This window comes from Pinus tabuliformis, chromosome 1_2, assembly GCF_031772625.1.
Source record: "Pinus tabuliformis cultivar Carrire ecotype Pingquan chromosome 1_2, CPIR1, whole genome shotgun sequence".
In the NCBI taxonomy this organism is placed as follows: Eukaryota; Viridiplantae; Streptophyta; class Pinopsida; order Pinales; family Pinaceae; genus Pinus; species Pinus tabuliformis.
The window spans coordinates 447,040,173-447,067,110 of record NC_142298.1 but is presented as its reverse complement, the minus strand read 5'-3'; the positions used below and the strand labels follow the sequence as shown (position 1 = coordinate 447,067,110).

The following is a 26,938-nucleotide window of genomic DNA, read 5'->3' as shown; positions in this document are numbered from 1 at the left end:
ATCCGTGGTTAAAATGGATATATACTAGTTCTACAATCCAGTATGAGGGACGTGTAATTATGTCACGTCCTCAAAAAATAATAAAAATAATTTTCGCTAATGTCAACCAAAAGAAAAAAAAATAAAAAATAAATAACCATATAAATAAATAATTAAATATCACGGAGAAGCTCATTCTACAATCCAATATGAGGGAGATGTAAGTATGTTATTGTTCTAAAAAATAATAAAAATAATTTTCGCTAATGTCAACCAAAAAAAATTTAAAAATTAAATAACCATATAAATAAATAATTAAAAATAGAAGAGAGACTCATTCTACAATCCAACATGAGGGACATGTGTATGTATGTCACGTCCTAAAAAAAATTATAATTTTCGCTAATGTTAACCAAAACAAAAATAAATAAATTAAATAACCATATAAATAAATAATTAAAAATCACCCAAAGGCTCATTCTACAATCCATTATGAGGGACATGTAAGTATGTCATTGTCCTCAAATATAATAAAAATAATTTTCGCTAATGTCAACCAAAACAAAAAACAAAAATTAAATAACCATATAAATAAACAATTAAAAATCGACGAGAGACTCATTTTACAATCTAGTGTTTCACTTTTATTCTACTTGGTTCTTTGATATTTCACTTTCACTTTTCAAGTAATAAATAAAATATTTCCATGTTTATCTTAAATAATATAATTTTATATAAGTTTATAGAGAAAATATATATAATAATAATAATGATATCCATTTTTAAGGTCACAACCAAGCCAGACACCAAATTGGTGTATGAGACCCCCTTGTTTGTGGGACAAGGGACCACAAAAATAAATAAATTAAATAACCATATAAATAAATAATTAAAAATCACCCAGAGGCTCATCCTACAATCCAGTATGAGGGACATGTAAGTATGTCATTGTCCTCAAATATAATAAAAATAATTTTCGCTAATGTCAACCAAAACATAAAACAAAAATTAAATAATCATATAAATAAACAATTAAAAATCAACGAGAGACTCATTTTACAATCTGGTGTTTCACTTTTATTCTACCTAGTTCTTTGATATTTCACTTTCACTTTTCAAGTAATAAATAAAATATTTCCATGTTTATCTTAAATAATATAATTTTATATAAGTTTATAGAGAATATATATATAATAATAATAATAATGATATCCATTTTTAAGGTCACAGCCAAGCCAGACACCAAAGTGGTGTATGAGACCCCCTTGTTTGTGGGACAAGGGACCCACCTCCGCATTTGACTGCTAAGTCTACGAAGGCATACATACTCTACCCCCCTCTGGTTTTGAACTTGTGACCTTTTAAGAGGAAACACGTTCTCTTAACCATTAGGCCTGCTCAAATATATATATATATATATATATATATATATATATATATATATAAGTCTCTCTCTTTCTATTATGTATGTATTAATGTTTACCTTAAAATATTTCAATGATCGAAAGGAAAAAGTAACTAAAGCTAAAATAATGTAGTTATGTAACTCATTTAATTTAATATAAAATATTAATAATGGTAAAATATTAAAATGGATCTATACCCGTTCTACACTCCAATATGAGCGACATGTAATTTTAACTAATGTCAACAAAAATACACAAAAATTAAATAGCCATATAATAAATAATTAAAAATAGAAGAGAGACGCATTCTACAATGCAGCATGAGGGACATGTGTAAGTATGTCACGTTCTCAAAAAATAATAAAAATATTTTTCGTTAATGTCAACGAGAACAAAAAACAAAAATTAAATAACCATATAAATAAATAATTAAAAATCACGGAGACGCTCATGATTGAGACATGTAAGTATGTCATTGTCCTAAAAAAATAATAAAATAAGTTTCGCTAATGTCAACCAGAACAAAAAAACAAAAATTAAATAACCATATAAATAAACAATTAAAAATCTACAAGAGACTCATTTTACAATCGAGTGTTTCACTTTCATTCTACTTGATTTTTTGATATTTCACTTTCACTCTTCAAATAATAAATAAAATATTTCCATGCCTATCTTAAATAATATAATTTTATATAAGTTTATAGAGATAAAGTAATTAAAAAAAAATTCTATTTTAGTATGAACTCTCTTTTTCTATTATGTATGTATTAATGTTTAACTTTGTAAAATATTTCAATACTTAAAAGAAAAAAATTATATAATTACTTGTTAATAAAAAGAAAATGTGTAACTCATTTGATTTTTAATATAAAATATTAATAATGATAAAATATTAAAAAATACAATATGAATGAAACCATGAAACCGTGGTAAATGAATGATTTTTCTCTCTCTTATATATATATCTCCCCGAAGTGTTTCCACAAACCATAAGCTCTCTTCTTCCGATCCGTGGTAAATGAATGCGTTACTGTGGGGAGGGAATAAGCTACGAAGAAGGGGCCATAATAAACACACTAACCCCTTTTAGATAGCAAGAGCAGCGCAAGATTCATCTATTTCCTTGCGACTTTAGTTTAATTGACTCCCCGATTAAAAGCGTTTGATCCCAGTTTGGGCGATGGGTATCGCGAATTTCATGCACCTATGTCTATTCTGTTGTCTCGGAGGAAGCCTATGCCTTGGAGCGATTGCTACAGCAACTTCAGGTTTTCTCCCAATTGTCTTTCCCATTTTTTGCCCTCTCAGCTGCATTTCATTCTTAGCTGTAAAATCTCAACGATACCCCATGTAAGAATTAAATCATATTGTGAAGCATCCAAAGTTGCATTGTTGATCTTGTTTGTTTTGTTAGGCCACTTTGTTTTGTTATGTAAATTAAGATAATATTTAAAGCGGATTCGCTTTATGTGTTGTTAAAAGGTTTCATTGACATTGTAGGGTTCTTATGTCGAAAGGGTCTCACTCTCGTTATCTTCTAATATTTTCAAGCATAATTTTTTTAATAATATAGATCAGGATAGGATACTTAATGTAACCCTAGGATTATCCTAATTCTCGTTTTATCTGCAATAATTACTCTGTCCGAGACCAAATGGATTTCTTGCAACGTCTCTTCATGGCCAAGATTTCATTGATTACTCTTGACTGCAAGAATTTTATTTTTCTAGAAGTTTATTGATGGTTTGGAGCTTGAAAGTGGGTAAATTTTCAAGTTTCATCTAGTCTAGGTTACACCTGAAATTACATTCGCTGCAGTTGAGATTCGCATGAAACTGGTCTTTGTTGCCTTCCAGTTTTCATTAGCAAAACATGAAATGATGACAGTTTGTGCCATTCAAACATTCCTTGATAGGCAAATTGATAATGTCTCTCAACTATTGGTACTAACGCACAGTTGGGTCATGTTGTCATGGTAGAATTATTCGTCCAATTGGCAATGTTCCCATTTGCTATCTCGTACTATGTGAGAGCTCCCCACTTGTAGCGGTGCCTTTACAGTACAACACAAGAACAAACAGATCGCCAAACAGGCATTGATAATAGGTGCAAGGGTGAATGCAGTCTTACCCAAGTCCTATGGGAATAAAAGGGCTGAGGATCAAGACATTTGAGCTTGGTCCCGTAGTCCTGCACCGTTAGGGATAGTGTAGATTTTCAACTCAGACCTTCTTCATTGGAGGATCATGGTCCACAGTCATTGTCGTCAATGACATTCGATGATTACCAACACTCATTTAAGGAGATGGTTTACTTATGCCTCCACAACTTACCATCTTGTTGCATAGATGGCAACTTCACTTCATTGTTGTGTTAGTTGCCACTCAATTGAATGAGTGTAGCTGGACGAGCTATGCTTAAATTGTCTAGAATGGATCATAAGATAATTTGTTATCTATCTTGGTACTTTTTGGGTGGAAAATTTGGAGGTATTGGTTTGCAAGGTCCATTTTAGTGGCAGGTTCTAGTTCTGAAATTTGGTGTTCAAAACCTTCCCGATCCATTTTGAGGCATCAAAAAACATTTTTTGGGGTTTAAACTTTGTGAGCATTACTTTTAGGTCCTTGACACCATTCAACAGACTAAGACTTTTTTAATGATGTGAAAAACACCTCAATTGGAGCATGTATGCGAAAGTTATGTCTCCTGCAAGGTGACCTACCTTATTGACCACCATGGTACAAGTGGATGCTGCATCAACCCCCTTACTCACACATGTGGGGCTAGCCACTTGTGGACTTTCAAAAAAATTTAGAAGGTCCAAACTTTCTCACTAGTTGAGAGTTAAGGCATGCTAAAACCCTAACTCCAGATGATGATCAGGCTATGTGATGCAGGAGCATCCAACCTCGAAGTCAAATACATTTGACTAGACCTATGGGTCTTTCATTTACTAAGGGAGTTGGTTCCCTAATTGTTAATTAATTGTAATTTTTATGTTTCTAGGGAATTCTATAAAGATTGTATTATTATTGTAATTAGATTTACACTTCGAAGAAGAGATGTCAAGAATTTGTGATAGTTAGAGAAATCTAGGATAAGAATAAATTTGTGAGCATTTTGTAGATCTAGAGGATCCTAGAGTAGGGGTTGTTGAGAGACTTGTGGATCCGAACTAATTATAGTTCAGAGTCCTTTTGTATAATTTGTAAGTCTTAAGGCAACTGTTAAAATTGACAACTAGGGCCAAACTCCATGTGGGTCATGTTATTAATGGAAGTTGATATTTTTCTTGGATCCCTCTCATTGAGAGGTGTAGGATTGATCTAAAGATCATCCGATTCCGATAAGTATTCATGGAGATATGAATTTATTTGTGTTATGGGACAATTCGTCAAGGTCGGCCAACAACCAAATAAACCCCACTTGTGCTCAACGTTTTAGTATAAATAGAGGTGGCCTTTAAGTCATTTTAACACACTTGGGATCTCTTTGGGTTTTAGTAGGAGGAGTGATCCTAAGGGATAATGCTGCCCTAATCCAAAGGGCAGAAGCCGGAACTACCAGGAAAAGCTAGAACTGCTAGAACTACCGGGAATAGCCGAAATAGCCGGAACTGCTTGGAATAGCCGGAACTGTCGAGAATTGCCGGGAATTGTTGGAACTACCGGGTACTGCTGGGAATAGGCGGAACTGTTGGAATTGCCGGGAATAGCCAGAATTGCCGGGAACAGCCGGAATTGCTGGGAAAAGCCGGAACTGCCGGGAATAGCCGGAATTGCCGCAACTGCTGGGAACAACCGGAATTGCCGGAACTGTCGGAATTGCTAGGAACTGCCAGAATTGCTAGGAACAACCGGAATTGTCGGAACTGCCGGAACTGCTGGGAACAACCGGAACTACCAAGAAATGCCGGAATTGCCAGAGCATCTGTCTTCGAAGGAAAGCAACATGCAAGGGACAACTAACTAACATTGGGACAGTTGTATGGTACTTAGTAGCAAATACACCAAGCATGCAATGTTATAGCTAGCATGCAAGGGACAGCTAGCATGCAACAACAAGCATGCAAAGGACAACAAGCATGCTAGGGACAAAAGGAAACCTAGGGACTACAAGCAAGCAAGATGCAGCCAGCCCATAGGTCAGTATGGCAACATGGTGCAGCAATGGCACATAATGCAGTATAGTGATGGGTACAGTCATGATTAATGAAGCATGATGAGATGCAGCATAGTGATGATGGGTGCAGCACGGTGAGGTGCAGCATGATGACTAAATGCAGCACAACGATAGGTGAAGGAGTAACCTTGGAGAATCAGTTGAAGCAGCATGTCTTCAACTGATCTCATGTACCATCTTCTTAGAGATGATCTATTCTCTTATCTACATAAGTCAAAGTGTTGACTTCTGTTGTAAACGTACTATTTCTCTCTCTCTGCTGAACTATTGAAGAACATATAAAAAGAATTGATCAAGGTTTTCCTCACATTGGGGTTTGTCCCTGGCTAGCACCACATCTTGTGTCCTCTTGTCTTCTGCGATTTATGTTCTATTTGCAGTTTACTTTAATGCTGATGTGATTGCTAATCTGGAAAAGATATTGAGCTAGCTGTGAAAATTGAAATAAATTGCTCTAAGCATAGAACATACCTAAAATTAACATGGTATCGGAGCTGAGGTGAAGACAATGCCCAAGCAAGAGTGAAAGAGCAATCACTGAAGACAGTTGGGAAACGACAAAAGGATCAATGGATTCCTCATCCCTCTTCAAATTCACCAAAGGTGAACTCGAAGCAGAGAATATTATCAGGATGGCTCAACAGAAGTTTCTGATGGCCTACCTAAAGATCACTTCAATGGGAAGTCCGGATCTAAGGGTGGAAGGAAAGGCAGATGCCTTTGTTGTAATAAGTTTGGCCATTATGCGAAGGAGTGTCTGAATGGCAGAGACACATCTCTTGATGAAGATAATAATCATTCCAGGGACATCTTCAATGATCAAAGGAATGACAAGTAATGTAGGTCATCAAGGAAATGGCCGAATCTTCAAAGAAAGCAAGGAACCCCAGTGCTTCAAGGCACTTCATCGGATAGAAGGGTGCACTCTCTAATTTGGTAGAGATGGAAACAATCGTGGGATTATAATTGGAGCCGATGCCACCTATCCCAGAAAGGGTGCAGGAAATGTTACCCCTCAATTGAATGAGGGTAACTCGATTCATTTACAAAATCTCTTTTATGTACCTGATCGCAAGAAGAACTTGGTGTCCATTTCAGCAATGGAAGTCAAAGGTTACGAGGTGGCACTCATCGATGGAAAGGAAAGTGTTTGAAAATAGAATTTCAAAGATGTTTTTGAGTTCAAGGTTGTATCAAGTTGCAGGAAGTCCATTGGTGACCATGTCCATTGACACATAGCACCGGAGGTCTGTGAGTCAGATGGTGACAGGGATGCCTGAATTCAAAAAGAGCATGAAAGTACATGTCTGAGATGTACCGAAGGAAAATCTTACAAGGGGACCATTCCCCTCATGTAGCAGGTCCACAGGTTTGGAACAACCTGAGGGTTTTGAGATTCATGATCAGGAATCTCACGTGTGCAGGTGGAAGAAAGTCCTCTATGGCTTGAAGCAAAACTCCTTGGGCGTAGTATGAGAGGATTGATAGCTGTCAGATGAAGCTGAGATTCACTAAGAGTGAAGCCAATCCAAACCATTGTTTGAAGGTTGTGGATGATAGACCTCTCATACCAGCACCTTATGAGGATGACCTATTTTTGACAGGTGCAGACCCTCTCATTTGCAGAAGTAAGAGGGAGTTGGATTCCGGATGTGGAATGATAAACTGCAAGCCTGTGACTACCTCGAGGATCTTAACTTTCAGAAGTTATATGGTAGTGATGTCGGACCAGATTTGGGAAATGCCTCTGAGTTTCATAAACTCATTTGCGTTGATGTTCTTGGTGAACTTCCGTTCGGACATATGTTTTGCAGTTAGCATGGTGAGCTCATATTTGGTTGAGCCTCACTAGATTGGTGCCAAGAATGTTCTGAGATATCTTCGGCGCATAATCTCTCATGGATTGAGATACACTGCCGGAAATATGAAACTACATGATTATTCAAATGCTGATTGGGCAGGCAGTGTGGAGGATCACTAGAGCACTTCTCAGTGCTGGTTCTCTTTGGATTCTGCTTCGATATCATGGATGAGCAGGAAGTAGAAGTCAGTTGCTATAAGCACCACCAAGACCGAATACATAGTTACGAGTATGATCTCGTGTGAAGCTGCATGGTTGCAGAAGCTCTTAAGTGAGCTATTTGTACACATGATGAATACCACTGTGATTCTCTGTGACAACCAGAGGGGGGATTCGATTTTTGAGGAATCCCGTATTCGATGATTGCTCCAGCAGGTAGACATCAGATACTGCCTTATTTGGGATATGGTAAGTCGATGAGCGAGGAGGCTCCATCACATTGAGACTCATGTACAGGTCGCAGACATTTTGTCAAAGCCCCGAGGAAAGGTCAAATCTGTGACCTTTCCGAACAACTTGGAGTCGTTGAGAGACCTTCTTATAAGGGTCCTGCATGTTGCATGCATTGAGCTCTGGGAGCTCTGAGGGGCTTGGGGTACTTATTGGAGCAACATACGACCACAGGGCGACTCACCCTCCCCTGGTGGTGCGCTATGTACAAGGTGACAGGTTCAGCCTTCCCTTGTGATACCCCTTGGCGACTGTGGAACAAGATGATTAGTTCTCTTGAGGGCCGGGATGATTAGTTCTCCCGTGGCAACTATGGAACAGGATGATTAGTGTAGAAATTTCTCATTTCCCACCCCGGTTTTCAGTTTCTCCTTAATTCTCCCATATAGTTAAATGCCCTTTCCCATAACCATACATTTAACAAGCTGGAAAAAATATATTTGCTGAAAACACAAATTCTGGAAATTTTACAGAATGCTGGAAATTGCAGAAATAAAAATCAGCAGTAATAAACAGCCATTAAAACACATTTAAACACTGAGATTTTTGGTCATTGTGACCCTGGAAAAACCCCCTACAACTCTTGGGGAAAACCAGTTTGAGAGCTCTTTTTTATGTCTGGAAAATGCCTTTTTACAGTAAGAGAAATATTCAACAAAAATCAGCAAGCAACCTTTTACAACTTATCTCAGCCTTGCTGAAACTCCGCCCTGCTGAAGCTTCGCTGTATAGACTTGCTGAAACTCCGCCCTGCTGAAACTCCGCTTTGCTGAAACTCCGCTCTGCTGAAACTCCGCTGCTGAAACTTCGCAGCTCACTGTCCAAAAATCTCCCTTGCTCTTTTGCTTTCCTTCTCTCAATCTGTTCATGAAAGAATGAATGACCTTTTCCTCCATTAATCTAACCCCAAGTGACTTTTGGGTGATCCAAGTGACTTTTGGGTGATCCCTAAATCCAATGGCTGAAATAGATTGAGATCTAAGGCTGAGATTAAATGCTCATTTAAATCTCACTTTTTATTTTTTAATTCACCCCACTTTAATAAAGACCCACTTAGTCATTTATTTCCAAAGTCACTTTTCCTTTCTAATTTTTCATTGACTTTATAAAAGTCACTTTAAAATTAGACTTAGTAACTTTATCACTTAAAGTCACTTTTAAATTAGATTTAACTTTATAAAATTATAAAGTCACTTTAGGAGAAAAATTAAATTCTTTTGGACACTTTTTCCTAGGCCAAAGATCAAAGCCTAAGGGAACCACCTGTCCTCTGGTACCAAATTTCAACACTCCCTCTTACCGAGGAAGGTGTTCCTCACCACACCCATCTTGTCTCTGAAGTAGACATGCTTGCCTCGTGGTAAGGCTTTGTTAAGAATATCTGCAACCTGCTCATCAGTGGATATATACTCAAGCTTCACAGCTCCCTTCTGAACATAGTCTCTGATGAAATGATATCTGATCCCGATATGCTTTGACCTGTCATGAAATGCTGGATTCTCCGTGAGTTTAATGCAACTCTGATTATCACAGTAAATCACTGAAGGTCTCAACGGCTGACCAAATAAGCCAAACAACATCTTGCGAAGCTAGATAGCCTCACAACTAGCTAGACTTGCTGCCATATACTCTGCTTCCGCTGAACTCAGTGCTGCTGACTGCTGCTTCCGGCTGAACCATGACACTACTGCTGAACCCAACCCAAAACAGCACCCTGAAGTGCTCTTCCTATCAGAAGCACAACCTGCCCAATCAGAATCAGTGTATCCTGCCAATCTCACTCCATCTCCTTGCCTATAGTCCAGACCATAATCCACTGTCCCCTGCAAGTAACGCAAAATGTGTTTTGCAGCCACCCAGTGAACCTTCCTAGGCTCACACATAAACTGACTCATCGTGTTGACTGCAAAACAGATATCTGGTCTAGTGTTGACCAAATACATCAAGGAACCAATCAGCTGCCTGTACAATGTGGGATCCACCAACTCGGAATCCGAAGCATGAAGCTTCTTCCAGTTGGTGATCATTGGTGTTGACATGGGTCTACAATCCTCCATGTGGAATCTGCTAAGGATGTCCACAATATACTTTCCCTGCCCCAGGAAGAAATGCCCCTCCTCCTGCCACACCTCCAAGCCCAAAAAGTAATGCATCAAGCCGATGTCCTTCATCTCAAACTCCGTAGCAAGATCTCTCTTGCAGTGCTCTATGAGACTCTCTGCACCTGTAATGACCAAGTCATCCACATACAGCACCAGAATGAGAGGCTCCTCACCAATCACAATAAAGTAAAGGTTCGGATCTGCCTCACTCTTTGTGAAATCCATCCCCTGCAAATATGTATCTATCATGGAGTAGCAAGCTCTGGGAGCTTGCTTCAGGCCATAAAGGGCCTTCTTCAGTCTGCACACATGGGACTCCTTCCCATGCACCTCAAAGCCCTGTGGCTGCTCAATGTTCCCCTCCTCTTGTATGAAGCCATTGAGAAATGAAGTCTTCACATCCGTCTGGTGGATCTTCCAACCCATCTCTGCTTCTATCGATATAATGGAGCGGATCAAAGTATATCGAGCCACGGGAGCGAAGGTCTCCTCATAATCAACTCCCTCTACCTGGGAGAACCCTCTAGCCACAGACCTTGCTTTGAATTTCTCAATGCTGCCATCTGCAGCATGCTTTACCTTGTAAAGCCATCTGGAAGTAACCACGGATTTGCCCTCAGGCCTCGACACCACCTCCCAAACATCATTCTTCATGATAGAAGATTACTCCTCCTGCATGGCCTCTCTCCAGACCTGCTGGCTAGCTGCCTCCTCATAGCTAGAAGGCTCAGAGTCAAGGATGCTGGTAACCATCGCCATATAGCTACAAAACCTCTCAGGTGGTCTACTCTCTCTGACCGACCTCTTCGGCTCAGCAACAGATGAGGCATCTCTCAAGGTGTCCTGAAGCCACTTGGGCTTCCTCTTCCCTGAGCGCACTTCTCCCACCGGAGAATGAAACTCCTCCTCCTCATCATCATCAGGAGCCTGAACTCCTGACTGTCTGTCTGCTGTCCTCCTGCCTGCACCTAAACCTGTAGAAGCTGAGGTACCGTGTGAACTGTCCATCAGTGGACTCCCTAGTGAACTGCTCTGCATGCTGCCCGGAGCACCACCCCTCTGGCTCGGTGAGCCACTGCTCACTGACGGACCTGACATCCTCATAGATGTACCTCCTGATCCTCCTGATCCCTGCCCACTGGATCCCTGCGACTGACTCAACTGCTGCTGAGGGTCTGGCTGATCCAGATACTCTAACTCCCGTGACCTCCTAAAGGCCCTGTCCTCCTCGAACTTCACATCCCATCTGACAACAACTCTCCTCTGTGCAGGAATGTAAATCCGAAAGGCCTTTAAGGTCTCACTGTAGCCCACAAAGATACCCTTCTCTGCGGTGGGCTCTAGTTTGGTCCTATTCTCCTTGGGTATATAGGAGTATGTAATGCATCCAAAGATATGAAGATGACCAATATCAGGCTTCTTCCCAGAGAAAGCCTCCTTCGGAGTCATGTGCCCCAAGGTACGATGCGGACTCCTGTTCTGCAAGTAAACAGCTGTGTTGCAGGCCTCTGCCCACAAGAACAATGGCAACCCCTGATCATGTAACACGGCTTTGGCAGCCCCTATGATGGATCTGTTCTTTCTCTTTGCAACCCCGTTCTGCTGGGGGTTGTAAGGAACAGTGAACTCCTTCCTAATGCCTGCCTCCGCACAATAGTCAACAAACTCTCCAAGGGTGTACTCTCCTCCATTGTCCGACCTCAGGGACTTGATCTTTCGACCTGTCTGTGTCTCCACAAGAGCTCTGAACTCCTGAAACCGCTTGAAGACCTCACTCTTGGTCTTCAAAAAATAAATCCAGGTCCTCCTGGAGTGATCATCAATGAATAAAACATAGTACTCATATCCACTCAAGGAAACATGAGACATCCGACCGCTCACATTGGAATGAATCAAATCAAGTATCCTAGTCGCTCTGCTGTCACTGCTGGGAAAAGGGGATTTGGCAAACTTGCCCATCGCACAACCTCTGCAAGTATCAAAGTGATCAGTACTGAAATCTGGCACACCTGTAGTGATCTCCCGCAATGTCCTCAAGGCTCCATGATACATATGTCCCATCCTGCGGTGCCAAATCTCACACAGCTCAGAACTGCTAGCTCTGTTGTCGGTACTACTGCTCAATGCCAAAAGGGGCTGGAATGCAAACTTGTACACCTTTGCATGGCGTACACCTATCACTCTAGCTGAATCAGCTGGAGTGCTCCTGGGATACATCAACACCTGTCCTCCCCTGAACAGTACCTCATATCCTTTGTCCTCCAAAGCTGAGACAGGTATGAGGTTCTTCCTCATCCATGGCACATAAAGAACATCTGACACTTTCAAGGGAGGTTTGGACTCCCTCTGAAATGTCAGTGTCCCACCACGACTGCTCTAACAACTCTGTCATCACCGAGTACTACCTCTATATCAGTGCCACTCTCTGAAAGCTCTGAGAAGTACTCACGGACTCCTGTCATGTGACGTGAATCCCCACTGTCCACATACCAGATACTTGAAGATGCTCCGCTAATCGAGGGAAAAGCATGCTCCCTCTGAACCTGTGTGGCAGGTGATCCTGCACTATTGGACTCACACGTAGTGAATGCAAACTCCCGGTCAAAACGACCTGCAAAGTCCTCAATCTCTGCTGAAGCTGCCACGTCCTGGTTCTTCCCCTTCTTCTTCTTCTTCTCCGGACACACAACTGCATAGTGTCCCATCTTTTGACAATTCCAACACTTCACCTTGGAATAGTCCTTCTGTGTGTTCCCCTGTTTACCTTTACCTTTGCCTTTGCCCCCACCACTGCTTGTGGAAGCCTGCTTCTTCCCTTTGCCTTTCTTGCCTCCTGCCACCAGTGCTACATCCTCATCCTGCTCAACTGGCTTGGCTGCCCCAAGCTGACCTTTCCTGATCTCTGTCTGAATGCAATCATCCCAAAACCTCTCCCATGTGGGAAGGGTCTCACGTGCACAAACCTCATCAGCAAAGTTCAACTATGAACGGGGGAGGCCATTCACTGCAATCCGCACCAACTCAGTGGGTGGAATGGCCTCTCCAATCGCTGCCAACTCATCTCTCACATTAGTAATCTTTGTGAGATATCCAGCTGCACTATCATTACCCATCTTAATGTTCTTCAGCTTCTCCTTCAGGACCATCTTCCGATTCTCATTGGTACTCTGGTAGAGATTGGACAATGCTGTCCACATCTCATGGGCATTGCTCTTTCCTCTCACATGAGGAATGCAATGGTCTTTGATTCCGTCTAGAATCAGCCTCTTACCCTTGTTGTTCTTTTTATTATAAGTTGCAACTGAGTAGCATCAGTAGGCACAAGAACAGGGTTCTGTGTGGTATGCACCATGATATCCCAGACTTCTGCCTCCTCAAAGATACTCTGCATTCTCTCCTTCCAAACGCTGTAATTTGTATGCCCATCCAGCCTATCCTCCACCCTCAATCCCAATGACATCCTGCTGTCCTAAAACTGAAAAATAGCACTGCTGTAGTAAAGATAAAACTGCTGTTTATGAAAAAATCAGCGTGCTGGAATTTTCTGAGTGAAAAATCAGCAGCTGTAATTTTTCCTTTTGCTATCCCAAACTGTCCTTCAGCACTCAAGCTCCGATACCATGTAGAAATTTCTCATTTCCCACCTCGATTTTCAGTTTCTCCTTATTTCTCCCATATAGTTAAATGCCCTTTCTCATAACCATACATTTAACAAGCTGGAAAAAATAAATTTGCTGAAAACACAAATTCTGGAAATTTTACAGAATGCTGGAAATTGCAGAAATAAAAATCAGCAGTAATAAACAGCCATTAAAACACATTTAAACACTGAGATTTTTGGTCAACGTGACCCTGGAAAAACCCCCTACAACTCTTGGGGAAAACCAGTTTGAGAGCTCTTCTTTATTTCTGGAAAATGCCTTTTTATAGTAAGAGAAATATTCAGCAAAAATCAGCGAGCAACCTTTTACAACTTATCTCAGCATTGCTGAAACTCCGCCTTGCTGAAACTCCGCCCTGCTGAAACTCCGCTGTATAGACTTGCTGAAACTCTGCCCTGCTGAAACTCCGCCCTGCTGAAACTCCGCTGCTGAAACTCCGCTCTGCTGAAACTCCGCTGCTAAAACTCCGTAGCTCACTGTCCAGAGATCTCCCTTGCTCTCTTGCTCTCCTTCTCTCAATCTGCTCATGAAAGAATGAATGACCTTTTCCTTCTTTAATCTAACCCCAAGTGACTTTTGGGTGATCCCTAAATCCAATGGCTGAAATAGATTGAGATCTAAGGCTGAGATTAAATGCTCATTTAAATCTCACTTTTTATTTTTTAATTCACCCCACTTTAATAAAGACCCACTTAGTCATTTATTTCCAAAGTCACTTTTCCTTTCTAATTTTTCATTGACTTTATAAAAGTCACTTTAAAATTAGACTCAGTAACTTTATCACTTAAAGTCACTTTTAAATTAGATTTAACTTTATAAAATTATAAAGTCACTTTAGGAGAAAAATTAAATTCTTTTGGACACTTTTCCCTAGGCCAAAGATCAAAGCCTAAGGGAACCACCTGTCCTCTGGTACCAAATTTCAACAATTAGTTCTCCTATGGGCCGGGATGATTAGTTCTCCTGTGGCAACTGTGGAACATGACGATTAGTTCTCCTGTGGACTGGGATGATTAGTTCTCTCGTGGCAACTGCGGAATAGGATGATTAGTTCTCCTGTGGGCCGGGATGATTAGTTCTCCCGTGGCAACTGTGAAACAGGGTGATTAGTTCTCGCGTGGCGACTGTGGGGCGGGATGATTTGTTCTCCTGTGGACAGAATGATTAGTTCTCCTGTCGAGGCATCCTACCCATGCAGTCTGGGACTCATGGGAAGTACCTCTCATCTGATCAATGAGCAGGGAAATGGGGTTAGGGACCATAGTAGTACTATCGATGGACGCATCAATGTATCTATCGTACTCCCTATGCTAGGATGACCTCCATTGATCTGGGATCAATGAAACTGATATGGGATCAATATGAGTGGTTTGAGACACTCTCTTGTGATATTGATCTTGGATCAATAAAACTGACTTCGGGCTAGTAAGAGTGATGTGACACACTCTCTTTAGATGAAACTGACTTCGGGTCAGTAGAGAATGGTATGAGACATTCTCGATCAATTCTTCTTCTTCATGGTTCAACAGAGCAGAGCAGTGCAGGGCACTGATGGCAGAGATAGTATAGTCGGACATATGGATCAACGGATGGAGTTCTCCCTAGTTGAGAGGGAGTGTTAAAATTGGCAACTAGGGCCAAACTCCATGTGGGTCATCTTATTAATGGAAGCTGATATTTTTCTTGGATCCCTCTCATCAAGAGGTGTAGGATTGATCTAAAGATCATCCGATTTCGATAAGTATTCATGGAGATATGAATTTATTTGTGTTATGGGACAATTCGTCAAGGTCGGCCAACAACCAAATAAACCCCACTTGCGCTCAACATTTTAGTATAAATAGAGGTGGCCTTCAAGTCATTTTAACACACTTGGGATCTCTTCCTCTCTACTTGTCTTTGGGTTTTAGTAGGAGGAGAGATCCTAAGGGATAACGCTGCCCTAATCCAGAAGGCAGAAGCCGGAACTGTTGGGAAAAGTCAGAACTGCCAAAACTGTCGGGAATAGCCGGAATTGTCGGCACTGCCAGGAACAGTGGGAATTGCTGGAACTGTCGGAACTGCCGGGAACTGTCGGAACATCTGGAACTGCTGGGAACTGTCGGAACTATTGGAACTGCCGGGAATTGCCGGAACTGCTGGGAATTGCCAGGAACTGCCGGGAATAGTCGGAATTGCCGGGAAAAGCCGGAACTGTCGGGAATAGCCAGAATTGCCAGAATTGCCGGAATTGCCGGAACTGCCAGGAACAACCGGAATTGCCGGAATTGCTGGAATTGCCGGGAATAGCTGGAATTGCCGGGAACAGCCAGAACTGCCGGAACTGCTAGGGCATTTGTCTCTGAAGGAGAGCAGCATGCAAGGGACAACTAACTAACATTGGGACAGTTGTATGGTACTTAGCAGTAAATACACCAAGCATGCAATGTTACAACTAGCATGCAAGGGACAACTAGCATGCAACAACAATCATGCAAAGGACAACAACCATGCTAGGGACAAAAAGAAAGCTAGGGACTACAAGTAAGCAAGATGCAACTAGCACATAGGTCAGTATGGCAACATGGTGCAGCAATGGCACATAATGTAGTACAATGATGGGTACAGTCATGATTAATGAAGCATGATGAGATGCAGCATAGTGATGATGGGTGCAACATGGTGCAGCACGGTGAGGTGCAGCATGATGACGAAATGCAGCACAACGATAGGTGAAGGAGTCACCTTGGAGAATCAGTTGAAGTAGCATGTCTTCAACTGATCTCATGTATCATCTTCTTAGAGATGATCTATGCTCTTATCTAGATAAGTCAAAGTGTTGACTTCTGTTGTAAACATACTATTTCTCTCTCTCTGCTGAACTATTGAAGAACATATAAGAAGAATTGATCAAGGGTTTCCCCACATTGGGGTTTGTCTCTGGTTAGTGCCACATCTTGTGTCCTCTTGTCTTGGCTTGTTTTCTGCGATTTATGTTTATGTTCTATTTGCAGTTTACTTTAATGCTGATGTGATTGCTAATCTGGAAAAGATATTGAGCTAACTGTGAAAATTGAAATAAATTGCTTTAAGCATAGAACATACCTAATAGGAAAGATTGGTGGCCGAGTATGGCCACAAGGTTGATAAGGGCCAATTCTATGCAAATCAGGTCATAAGAGGGCTTTTTGGACCTTGTATAGAATGTGTGATCTAATGAAAGAACACCCATGTTAGAGTGTTGAGTGAATTGTTTATGAATGCCCCTGTTTGATAAATTGAACCTATGTTTATAACTGGTAATGTCTTGTACTGTGTTAATAAAGCCCTATGTTTGTAATAAAGCGAGAGTGCTGCAAGATTCATTGATTAAAAGCTCAGGAGAAAGGGCACTTTGGATAACAATGCTGAAATCAATATAAAGGAGGCAAGACTGTGAAGAAGTTCATGGACTTTCGTAGAAGATAATTCTTTCGTAGAGAGTGGAGAAATGAAGAATAGAGCCTTCACAGTGCACAAAGCGAGGACAAATCCAGTGCAAAACCAAGAGGAAGAGTAAGGACGAATTTGAGCCACATAAGACACAAAACTTTAGTCCTTTCCTTTTTGTGAGAGTTCGTTACTTATCAAAGACCGAGAACATAACTTAAGTCTGTCAAAGGATTATGTTCCCTAAAAGGTCAACACAATGCAGGAGGTCAAAAGGCCGAGGACATGATCTAACAAAAGGTGAGATTGTTTGTTGACGGGAATTATTCTTGTTCCTCGAATTTTGTCTCCTGGGAGTTTCAAAGTCTGACTTAAACGTGTTCGACACAAAAGTTTCGAGGTCCGAGGTCGCCAATATATGGAGATCGGGCCTTGCAAATGCTGTGAACATTCCTGTTTCTCGGGTTCTATCTCCTCGGAGAATTTTGAACCAAGTCTTAGTGCTTCAATGCAAAAGGCGGGGGTGACGTGTCCCGAAATATTTTCTCCCTTGGGCGATAAAAGGTTGCGCTTCATTTGTAAAAGGTCGGGGCCTGGTTTCTGGGGACTAAGGTCACAAGCCTTAGTCGCATGCAAGTTGATCAAAGTGTCGGGGAGTTGTAATAAGGTGCAAAGGGCGTAAACAATTGGTCGCGTGGAGTTTTGAGATCAAAAGCACAGAGGCTAGAGTATTAGAAAAGGAGAAACCCAGAGAACCGAACGAGGTTATGTACCAAGATCATGAGTGCTGTAGGAAAGGAGCTTTGCTATGGAGAAGGGATACGAGGAGGATCGAGCGAACATTAGTGGAAGGTAAAGAATTCCCCACAATTTTTCTATTAAAGTTCCTCTCACTCACACATTATATATAGGAAGGGGGTTGACTCCGGTGGCTATGTTTAGTCGAACTTGAATTCGGTGGTTTTGGGCAATCCCTGCATGGAAGGAATTGGGGTTTAATGGTCATGTGGTAGTTTGTTTTGGATCTGGAGGTGTTTAAAATGAACTCGTTCCATAGTCATGATTTTGATAGTAGGCACCAAGGAAATTCATATTAAAAGTTGATTGGATGTAGCCTGCATCAATGTGGTATTAGAGCTAGAATGCTCTATAAACCCTGCTTTAAAATGGGGGATTTGCAGCTACAGATGCAAAGCTTGGAAAATTAGTTGAAGACATAAAATTTGATAAAATTGATAGTGAGATCAGAATTGGAGGTATGATAGATTGAAAGAGTTGATGCGCTCTTCAGGAGGATCGTTTTGAAGGAGAAATTTAGAGTAGATGTGCTTATGGAAAGAAGTCGATTAAGGAAAGAACATGCACAATGAGAGACAAGATCTTGATGTTGAAGAATCTAGGGCAGTTAGCATTAGATAGATTCTTCTATACTTGATAACAATTTGTGAACTGCTTTTACTACTTATCTTATCTTGATCTTCTTCTTATTATGAGTGTGTGTGTTTACTTCATCAAACTGCTACCATAACAAAGAGACAAGAACACAAGAAGTTGGAATTCTGCCAGGGCAAAACCTCTCCCTCTTGAAGAGTAAAACCCACACATAATTCTTCTTATAGATATCAAATTGATGAACACCAAGACCATTATACTTGACCCTCTATGCCACTCCAAGACTAAGACACCAATCCTCTTGCTTTATTACTACTGAGATCATCATCATAGTTGCTTCAGGGCTGCTCCTTAATCGAAATCTTCAACGAGGTTTCCACATGGATCACTGATGTTTGTCCTTAACTTCACTGAGATCATGATTGTCTCATGGTTGCACTCTTAATTGAGATTATAGTCTTATGACTGAGTCTTCATTGAGATCATATTACTGTACTCTTGAGACAGAGTATCTTCCCATCATGTTTATGTAGAGACTATTTATGCCACTGTGGTTTACTTCAACGAAATCTTCTCCTTCACCGAGACTGTGCCATCAAGGAGGAGGCTCTGTTATCATTTCCAAGATCCTGTGAGATATCTCAGACAAGTTCGAGATACTGTCTTCACTGAGCTATTAGAGATTTTCTGTCTTACTGTGCTATTCGATGTCCTATACCCTGCCTCTGAAAACTTCAGAAATGTCCAAGATTTTCTGTCTTATTGTGCTATCCGAAGTACTGTACCATGCCTCTGAAAACTTTAGAGATGTCCGAGATTTTCTGTGTCTTTGGCGGATACCCTAGCTGGGTATATGTAGTGGTTATGTCTCCAGTTTGAGCCAACTTATCCAGGTGAACCGACATGTCATCCTTTAGTTATTTAATATATTTTTGCAGGCCGACATGATGTCCTTACATCACTTTGTTTGCAGGCTTCTTTTTTGAAGGATGGTGCTTGTCTTGGAGGGTTGCTTGACACTAGGTTGGCTCATGTTCATTACATAAATGCTCAAGAAGAGCTCTTCAATATAAATTGGACTCTTTGAGTTTCCTAGACCTATAGAATGAGCAAGAAACTCATTCATATAATTTATAAAAATAATAAGTCTTTTTCTTGACAAGTACAAAGATCAAAATTACATTGACAAATACTGAACCTCAACTCTCCCTCTTAACTAGGGAGGTATTTACAATGGTACTTGGTTATTCTCAATCTGAAGAATTTCTCATAAGAAGAATCAGATTGGTAATCCCATCTGTATAGCATCATATCAATCAACATTGTCATAGTGCAAGGCCTTGACTAACAACTCCATCTCTCCATGAGACCATGACCTACAATGCTGGCAAGACCAATGATTTATAGACACCTTCATCATTATCTCTCAAGGTATATACCCACCCGGCTGAGTATGACCTTCTAGGACTATTCTTATCTCGGGTTCCCAACCCTCAAAGAATATCGGTCCTCTTGCCTACTCTTATCTTGGATGCCCCACACATCCTCAAAGAGTATCAGATTCCAGATGATTACCCAATCTTCCCATTTTTTCTTCCCAAGTGAAGACAAGAATGTTGTGTCTATCACGTGTCGACATTCGATTCATGGCCTTCATCTAGACTTATGATTGTTAGTCTTGGTCTAGTGCATGACACATGAAATGGAAAAACACAATTGTGACTCCTTTGTAATTATAGGTGATCTAATTCAAACTCCCTCTTGATCAGGGACCTGTTAGAGCTCCCTCTTAGCTAGGGACTCTTTTATACATCAGCAACTTCTTCTTCATGTTGAAATTTGGTACCGGAGGACAGGTGGTTCCCTTAGGCTTTGATCTTTGGCTTAGGGAAAAGTGTCCAAAAGAATTTAATTTTTTCTCTTAAAGTGACTTTATAATTTTATAAAGTTAAATCTAATTTAAAAGTGACTTTAAGTGATAAAGTTACTAAGTCTAATTTTAAAGTGACTTTTATAAAGTCAATGAAAAATTAGAAAGGAAAAGTGACTTTGGAAATAAATGACTAAGTGGGTCTTTATTAAAGTGGGGTGAATTAAAAAATAAAAAGTGAGATTTAAATGAGCATTTAATTTCAGCCTTAAATCTCAATCTATTTCAGCCATTGGATTTAGGGATCACCCAAAAGTCACTTGGATCACCCAAAAGTCACTTGGGGTTAGATTAAAGGAGGAAAAGGAGGAAAATGTCATTAATTCTTTCATGAGCAGATTGAGAGAAGGAGAGCAAGAGAGCAAGGGAGATTTCTGGACAGTGAGCTGCGGAGTTTCAGCAGAGCGGAGTTTCAGCAGCGGAGTTTCAGCAGGGTGGAGTTTCAGCAAGTCTGTACAATGGAGTTTCAGCAGGGCGGAGTTTCAGCAAGGCTGAGTTTCAGCAAGGCTGAGATAAGTTGTAAAAGTTTGCTTGCTGATTTTTGCTGAATATTTCTCTTACTGTAAAAAGGCATTTTCCAGAAATAAAGAAGAGCTCTCACACTGGTTTTCCCAAGAAGTGTAGGGGGTTTTTCCAGGGTCACATTGACAAAAAATCTCAGTGTTTAAATGTGTTTTAATGGCTGTTTATTACTGCTGATTTTTATTTCTGCAATTTCCAGGATTTTGTAAAATTTCCAGAATTTGTGTTTTCAGCAAATTTATTTTTTCCAGCTTGTTAAATGTATGGTTATGGGAAAGGGCATTTAACTATATGGGAGAAATAAGGAGACTGAAAACCGGGGTGGGAAATGAGAAATTTCTACATGGTATCGGAGCTTGAGTGCTGAAGGACAATTTGGGATAGCAAAAGGAAAAATTACAGCTGCTGATTTTTCACTCAGAAAATTCCAGCAAGCTGATTTTTTTCATAAACAACAGTTTTATCTTTACTACCGCAGTGCTATTTTTCAGTTTTAGGACAACAGGATGTCATTGGGATTGAGGGTGGAGGATAGGTTGGATGGGCATACAAATTACAGCATTTGGAAGGAGAGAATGCAGAGTATCTTTGAGGAGGCAGAAGTCTGGGATATCATGGTGCATACCACACAGTACCCTGCTGTTGTGCCTACTGATGCTACTCAGTTGACAACTTATAATAAAAAGAACAACAAGGGTAAGAGGCTGATTCTAGACTGAATCAAAGACCATTGCATTCCTCATGTGAGAGAAAAGAGCAATGCCCATGAGATGTGGACAGCATTGTCCAATCTCTACCAGAGTACCAATGAGAACCGGAAGATGGTCCTGAAGGAGAAGCTGAAGAACATTAAGATGGGTAATGATAGTGCAGCTGGATATCTCACAAAGATTACTAATGTGAGAGATGAGTTGGCAACGATTGGAGAGGCCATTCCACCCACTGAGTTGATGCGGATTGCAGTGAATGGCCTCCCCCGTTCATGGTTGAACTTTGCTGATGGGGTTTGTACACGTGAGACCCTTCCCACATGGGAGAGGTTTTGGGATGATTGCATTCAGACAAAGATCAGGAAAGGTCAGCTTGGGGCAGCCAAGCCAGTTGAGCAGGATGAGGATGTAACACTGGTGGCAGGAGGCAAGAAAGGCAAAGGGAAGAAGCAGGCTTCCACAAGTAGTGGTGGGGGCAAAGGCAAAGGTAAAGGTAAACAGGGGAACACACAAAAGGACTATTCCAAGGTGAAGTGTTGGAATTGTCAAAAGATTGGGACACTATGCAGTTGTGTGTCCGGAGAAGAAGAGGAAGAAGGGGAAGAACCAGGACGTGGCAGCTTCAGCAGAGATTGAGGACTTTGCAGGTCGTTTTGACCGGGAGTTTGCGTTCACTACGTGTGAGTCCTCTAGTGCAGGATCACCTGCCACACAGGTTCAGAGGGAGCATGCTTTTCCCTCGATTAGCGGAGCATCTTTAGGTATCTGGTATGTGGACAGTGGGGCTTCACGTCACATGATAGGAGTCCGTGAGTACTTCTCGGAGCTTTCAGAGAGTGGCACTGATATAGAGGTAGTACTCGGTGATGACAGAGTTGTTAGAGCAGTCGGGGTGGGGACACTGACATTTCAGAGGGAGTCCAAACCTCCCTTGAAAGTGTCAGATGTTCTTTATGTGCCAGGGATGAGGAAGAACCTTATATCAGTCTCAGCTTTGGAGGACAAAGGATATGAGGTACTGTTCAGGGGAGGACAGGTGTTGATGTATCCCAGGGGCACTCCAGCGGATTCAGCTAGAGTGATAGGTGTACGCCATGCAAAGGTGTACAAATTTGCATTCCAGCCCCTTTTGGCATTGAGCAGTAGTACTGACAGCAGAGCTAGCAGTTCTGAGTTGTGTGAGATTTGGCACCGCAGGATGGGACATATGTATCATGGAGCATTGAGGACATTGCGGGAGATCACTACAGGTGTGCCAGATTTCAGTACTGATCACTTTGATACTTGCAGAGGTTGTGCGATGGGCAAGTTTGCCAAATCCCCTTTTCCCAGCAGTGACAACAGAGCGGCTGGGATACTTGATTTGATTCATTCCGATGTGAGCGGTCGGATGTCTCATGTTTCCTTGAGTGGATATGAGTACTATGTTTTATTCATTGATGATCACTCTAGGAGGACCTGGATTTATTTTTTGAAGACCAAGAGTGAGGTCTTCAAGCGGTTTCAGGAGTTCAGAGCTCTTGTGGAGACACAGACAGGTCGAAAGATCAAGTCCCTGAGGTCGGACAATGGAGGAGAGTACACCCTTGGATAGTTTGTTGACTATTGTGCGGAGGCAGGCATTAGGAGGGAGTTCACTGTTCCTTACAACCCCCAGCAGAACGGGGTTGCAGAGAGGAAGAACAGATCCATCATAGGGGCTGCCAAAGCCATGTTACATGATCAGGGGTTGCCATTGTTCTTGTGGGCAGAGGCCTGCAACACAGCTGTTTACTTGCAGAACAGGAGTCTGCATCGTGCCTTGGGGCACATGACTCCGGAGGAGGCTTTCTGTGGGAAGAAGCCTGATATTGGTCATCTTCATATCTTTGGATGCATTACATACTCCTATATACCCAAGGAGAAGAGGACCAAACTAGAGCCCACCGCAGAGAAGGGTATCTTTGTGGGCTACAGTGAGACCTCAAAGGCCTTTCGGATTTACATTCCTGCACAGAGGAGAGTTGTTGTCAGACGGGATGTGAAGTTCGAGGAGGACATGGCCTTTAGGAGGTCACGGGAGTTAGAGTATCTGGATCAGCCAGACCCTCAGCAGCAGTTGAGTCAGTCGCAGGGATCCAGTGGGCAGGGATCAGGAGGATCAGGAGGTACATCTATGAGGATGTCAGGTCCGTCAGTGAGCAGTGGCTCACCGAGCCAGAGGGGTGGTGCTCCGGGCAGCATGCAGAGCAGTTCACTAGGGATTCCACTGATGGACAGTTCACACGGTACCTCAGCTTCTACAGGTTCAGGTGCAGGCAGGAGGACAGCAGACAGACAGTCAGGAGTTCAGGCTCCTAATGATGATGATGAGGAGGAGTTTCATTCTCCGGTGGGAGAAGTGCGCTCAGGGAAGAGGAAGCCCAAGTGGCTTCAGGACACCTTGAGAGATGCCTCATCTGTTGCTGAGCCGAAGAGGCCGGTCAGAGAGAGTAGACCACCTGAGAGTTTTGTAGCTATATGGCGATGGTTACCAACATCCTTGACTCTGAGCCTTCTAGCTATGAGGAGGCAGCTAGCCAGCAGGTCTGGAGAGAGGCCATGCAGGAGGAGTATTCTTCTATCATGAGAATGATGTTTGGGAGGTGGTGCCGAGGCTTGAGGGCAAATCCGTGGTTACTTCCAGATGGCTTTACAAGGTAAAGCATGCTGCAGATGGCAGCATTGAGAAATTCAAAGCAAGGTTTGTGGCTAGAGGGTTTTCCCAGGTAGAGGGAGTTGATTATGAGGAGACCTTGGCTCCCGTGGCTCGATATACTTCGATCCGCTCCATTATATCGATAGCAGCAGAGATGGGTTGGAAGATCCACCAGATGGATGTGAAGACTGCATTTCTCAATGGCTTCATACAGGAGGAGGTGTACATTGAGCAGCCACAGGGCTTTGAGGTGTATGGGAAGGAGTCCCATGTGTGCAGATTGAAGAAGGCCCTTTATGGCCTGAAGCAAGCTCCTAGAGCTTGGTACTCCAGGATAGATACATATTTGCAGGGGATGGGTTTCACAAAGAGTGAGGCAGATCCGAACCTTTACTTTATTCTGATTGGTGAGGAGCCTCTCATTTTGGTGCTGTATGTGGATGACTTGGTCATTATAGGTGTAGAGAGACTCATAGAGCATTGCAAGAGAGATCTTGCGACGAAGTTTGAGATGAAGGACATCGGCTTGATGCATTACTTTTTGGGCTTGGAGGTGTGGTAGGAGGAGGGGCATTTCTTCCTCGGGCAGGGGAAGTATATTGTGGACATCCTTAGCAGATTCCACATGGAGGATTGTAGACCCATGTCGACACCGATGATCACCAACTGGAAGAAGCTTCATGCTTCGGATTCCGAGTTGGTGGATCCCACATTGTACAGGCAGCTGATTGGTTCCTTGATGTATTTGGTCAACACTAGACCAGATATCTGTTTTGCAGTCAACACGATGAGTCAGTTTATGTGTGAGCCTAGGAAGGTTCATTGGGTGGTTGCAAAACACATTTTGCGGTACTTGCAGGGGACAGTGGATTATGGTCTGGACTACAAGCAGGGAGATGGAGTGAGATTGGCAAGATACACTGATTCTGATTGGGCAGGTTGTGCTTCTGATAGGAAGAGCACTTCAGGGTGCTGTTTTGGGTTGGGTTCAGCAGTAGTGTCATGGTTCAGTCGGAAGCAGCAGTCAGTAGCACTGAGTTCAGCGGAAGCAGAGTATATGGCAGCCAGTCTAGTTAGTTGTGAGGCTATCTGGCTTCGCAAGATGTTGTTTGGCTTATTTGGTCAGCTGTTGAGACCTTTAATGATTTACTGTGATAATCAGAGTTGCATTAAACTCACGGAGAATCCGGTGTTTCATGACAGGTCAAAGCATATCGGGATCAGATATCATTTCATCAGAGACTATGTTCAGAAGGGAGTTGTGAAGCTTGAGTATATTTCCACTGATGAGCAGGTTGCAGATATTCTTACCAAAGCCTTACCACGGGGCAAGCATGTCTACTTCAGAGACAAGATGGGTGTGGTGAGGAACACCTTCCTCGGTAAGAGGGAGTGTTGAAATTTGGTACCGGAGGACAGGTGGTTCCCTTAGGCTTTGATCTTTGGCCTAGGGAAAAGTGTCCAAAAGAATTTAATTTTTCTCCTAAAGTGACTTTATAATTTTATAAAGTTAAATCTAATTTAAAAGTGACTTTAAGTGATAAAGTTACTAAGTCTAATTTTAAAGTGACTTTTATAAAGTCAATGAAAAATTAGAAAGGAAAAGTGACTTTGGAAATAAATGACTGAGTGGGTCTTTATTAAAGTGGGGTGAATTAAAAAATAAAAAGTGAGATTTAAATGAACATTTAATCTCAGCCTTAGATCTCAATCTATTTCAGCCATTGGATTTAGGGATCACCCAAAAGTCACTTGGGGTTAGATTAAAGGAGGAAAAGGAGGAAAATGTCATTAATTCTTTCATGAGCAGATTGAGAGAAGGAGAGCAAGAGAACAAGGGAGATTTCTGGACAGTGAGCTGCGGAGTTTCAGCAGAGCGGAGTTTCAGCAGTGGAGTTTCAGCAGGGTGGAGTTTCAGCAAGTCTGTACAACGGAGTTTCAGCAGGGCGGAGTTTCAGCAAGGCGAAGTTTCAGTAAGACGGAGTTTCAGCAAGGCTGAGTTTCAGCAAGGCTGAGATAAGTTGTAAAAGTTTGCTTGCTGATTTTTGCTGAATATTTCTCTTACTGTAAAAAGGCATTATCCAGAAATAAAGAAGAGCTCTCAAACTGGTTTTCCCCAAGAGTTGTAGGGGGTTTTTCCAGGGTCACATTGACAAAAAATCTCAGTGTTTAAATGTTTTTTAATGGCTGTTTATTACTGCTGATTTTTATTTCTGCAATTTCCAGGATTCTGTAAAATTTCCAGAATTTGTGTTTTTAGCAAATTTATTTTTTCCAGCTTGTTAAATGTATGGTTATGGGAAAGGGCATTTAACTATATGGGAGAAATAAGGAGAAACTGAAAACCGGGGTGGGAAATGAGAAATTTCTACACTTCATGGGTTCTTCAGCTGCTTGATCAACTTCTTTTCTTGATGTCATGAAATTTAGCTGAGCTTCTTCCTTGTAGGGCAACAACCATCAATCACTTTCCTTCTTATTCCGTCATGTCATTCCTTTCTTCATGGAAAGCGGCCTTCTTGGCATACATCTGGAACTTTCTTCATATGGCTACTTCTTTTCTCTCCATGCTTCTTTTAGGAGTTTCCATCCATCACATGAATGCTGGTTGTACTTGTACTTACAAGTCTTGTTCTAGTAGGCCTACATGAGCT

General features: G+C 41.8%; 1 protein-coding gene across 1 annotated transcript in view; it reads left to right on the top strand.

Moving 5' to 3' along the window:
- Positions 1 to 2,367: 2,367 nt before the first annotated feature.
- LOC149206279 (protein OS-9 homolog) overlaps positions 2,368 to 26,938 on the top strand; it is a 170,489-nt gene continuing 145,918 nt past the window's right edge. The window contains exon 1 of the mRNA XM_089395397.1: positions 2,368 to 2,656. Coding sequence (XP_089251523.1) covers positions 2,569 to 2,656 — 88 coding nt within the window. The 5' untranslated portion in view covers positions 2,368 to 2,568. The remainder of the gene's footprint in view (positions 2,657 to 26,938) is intronic.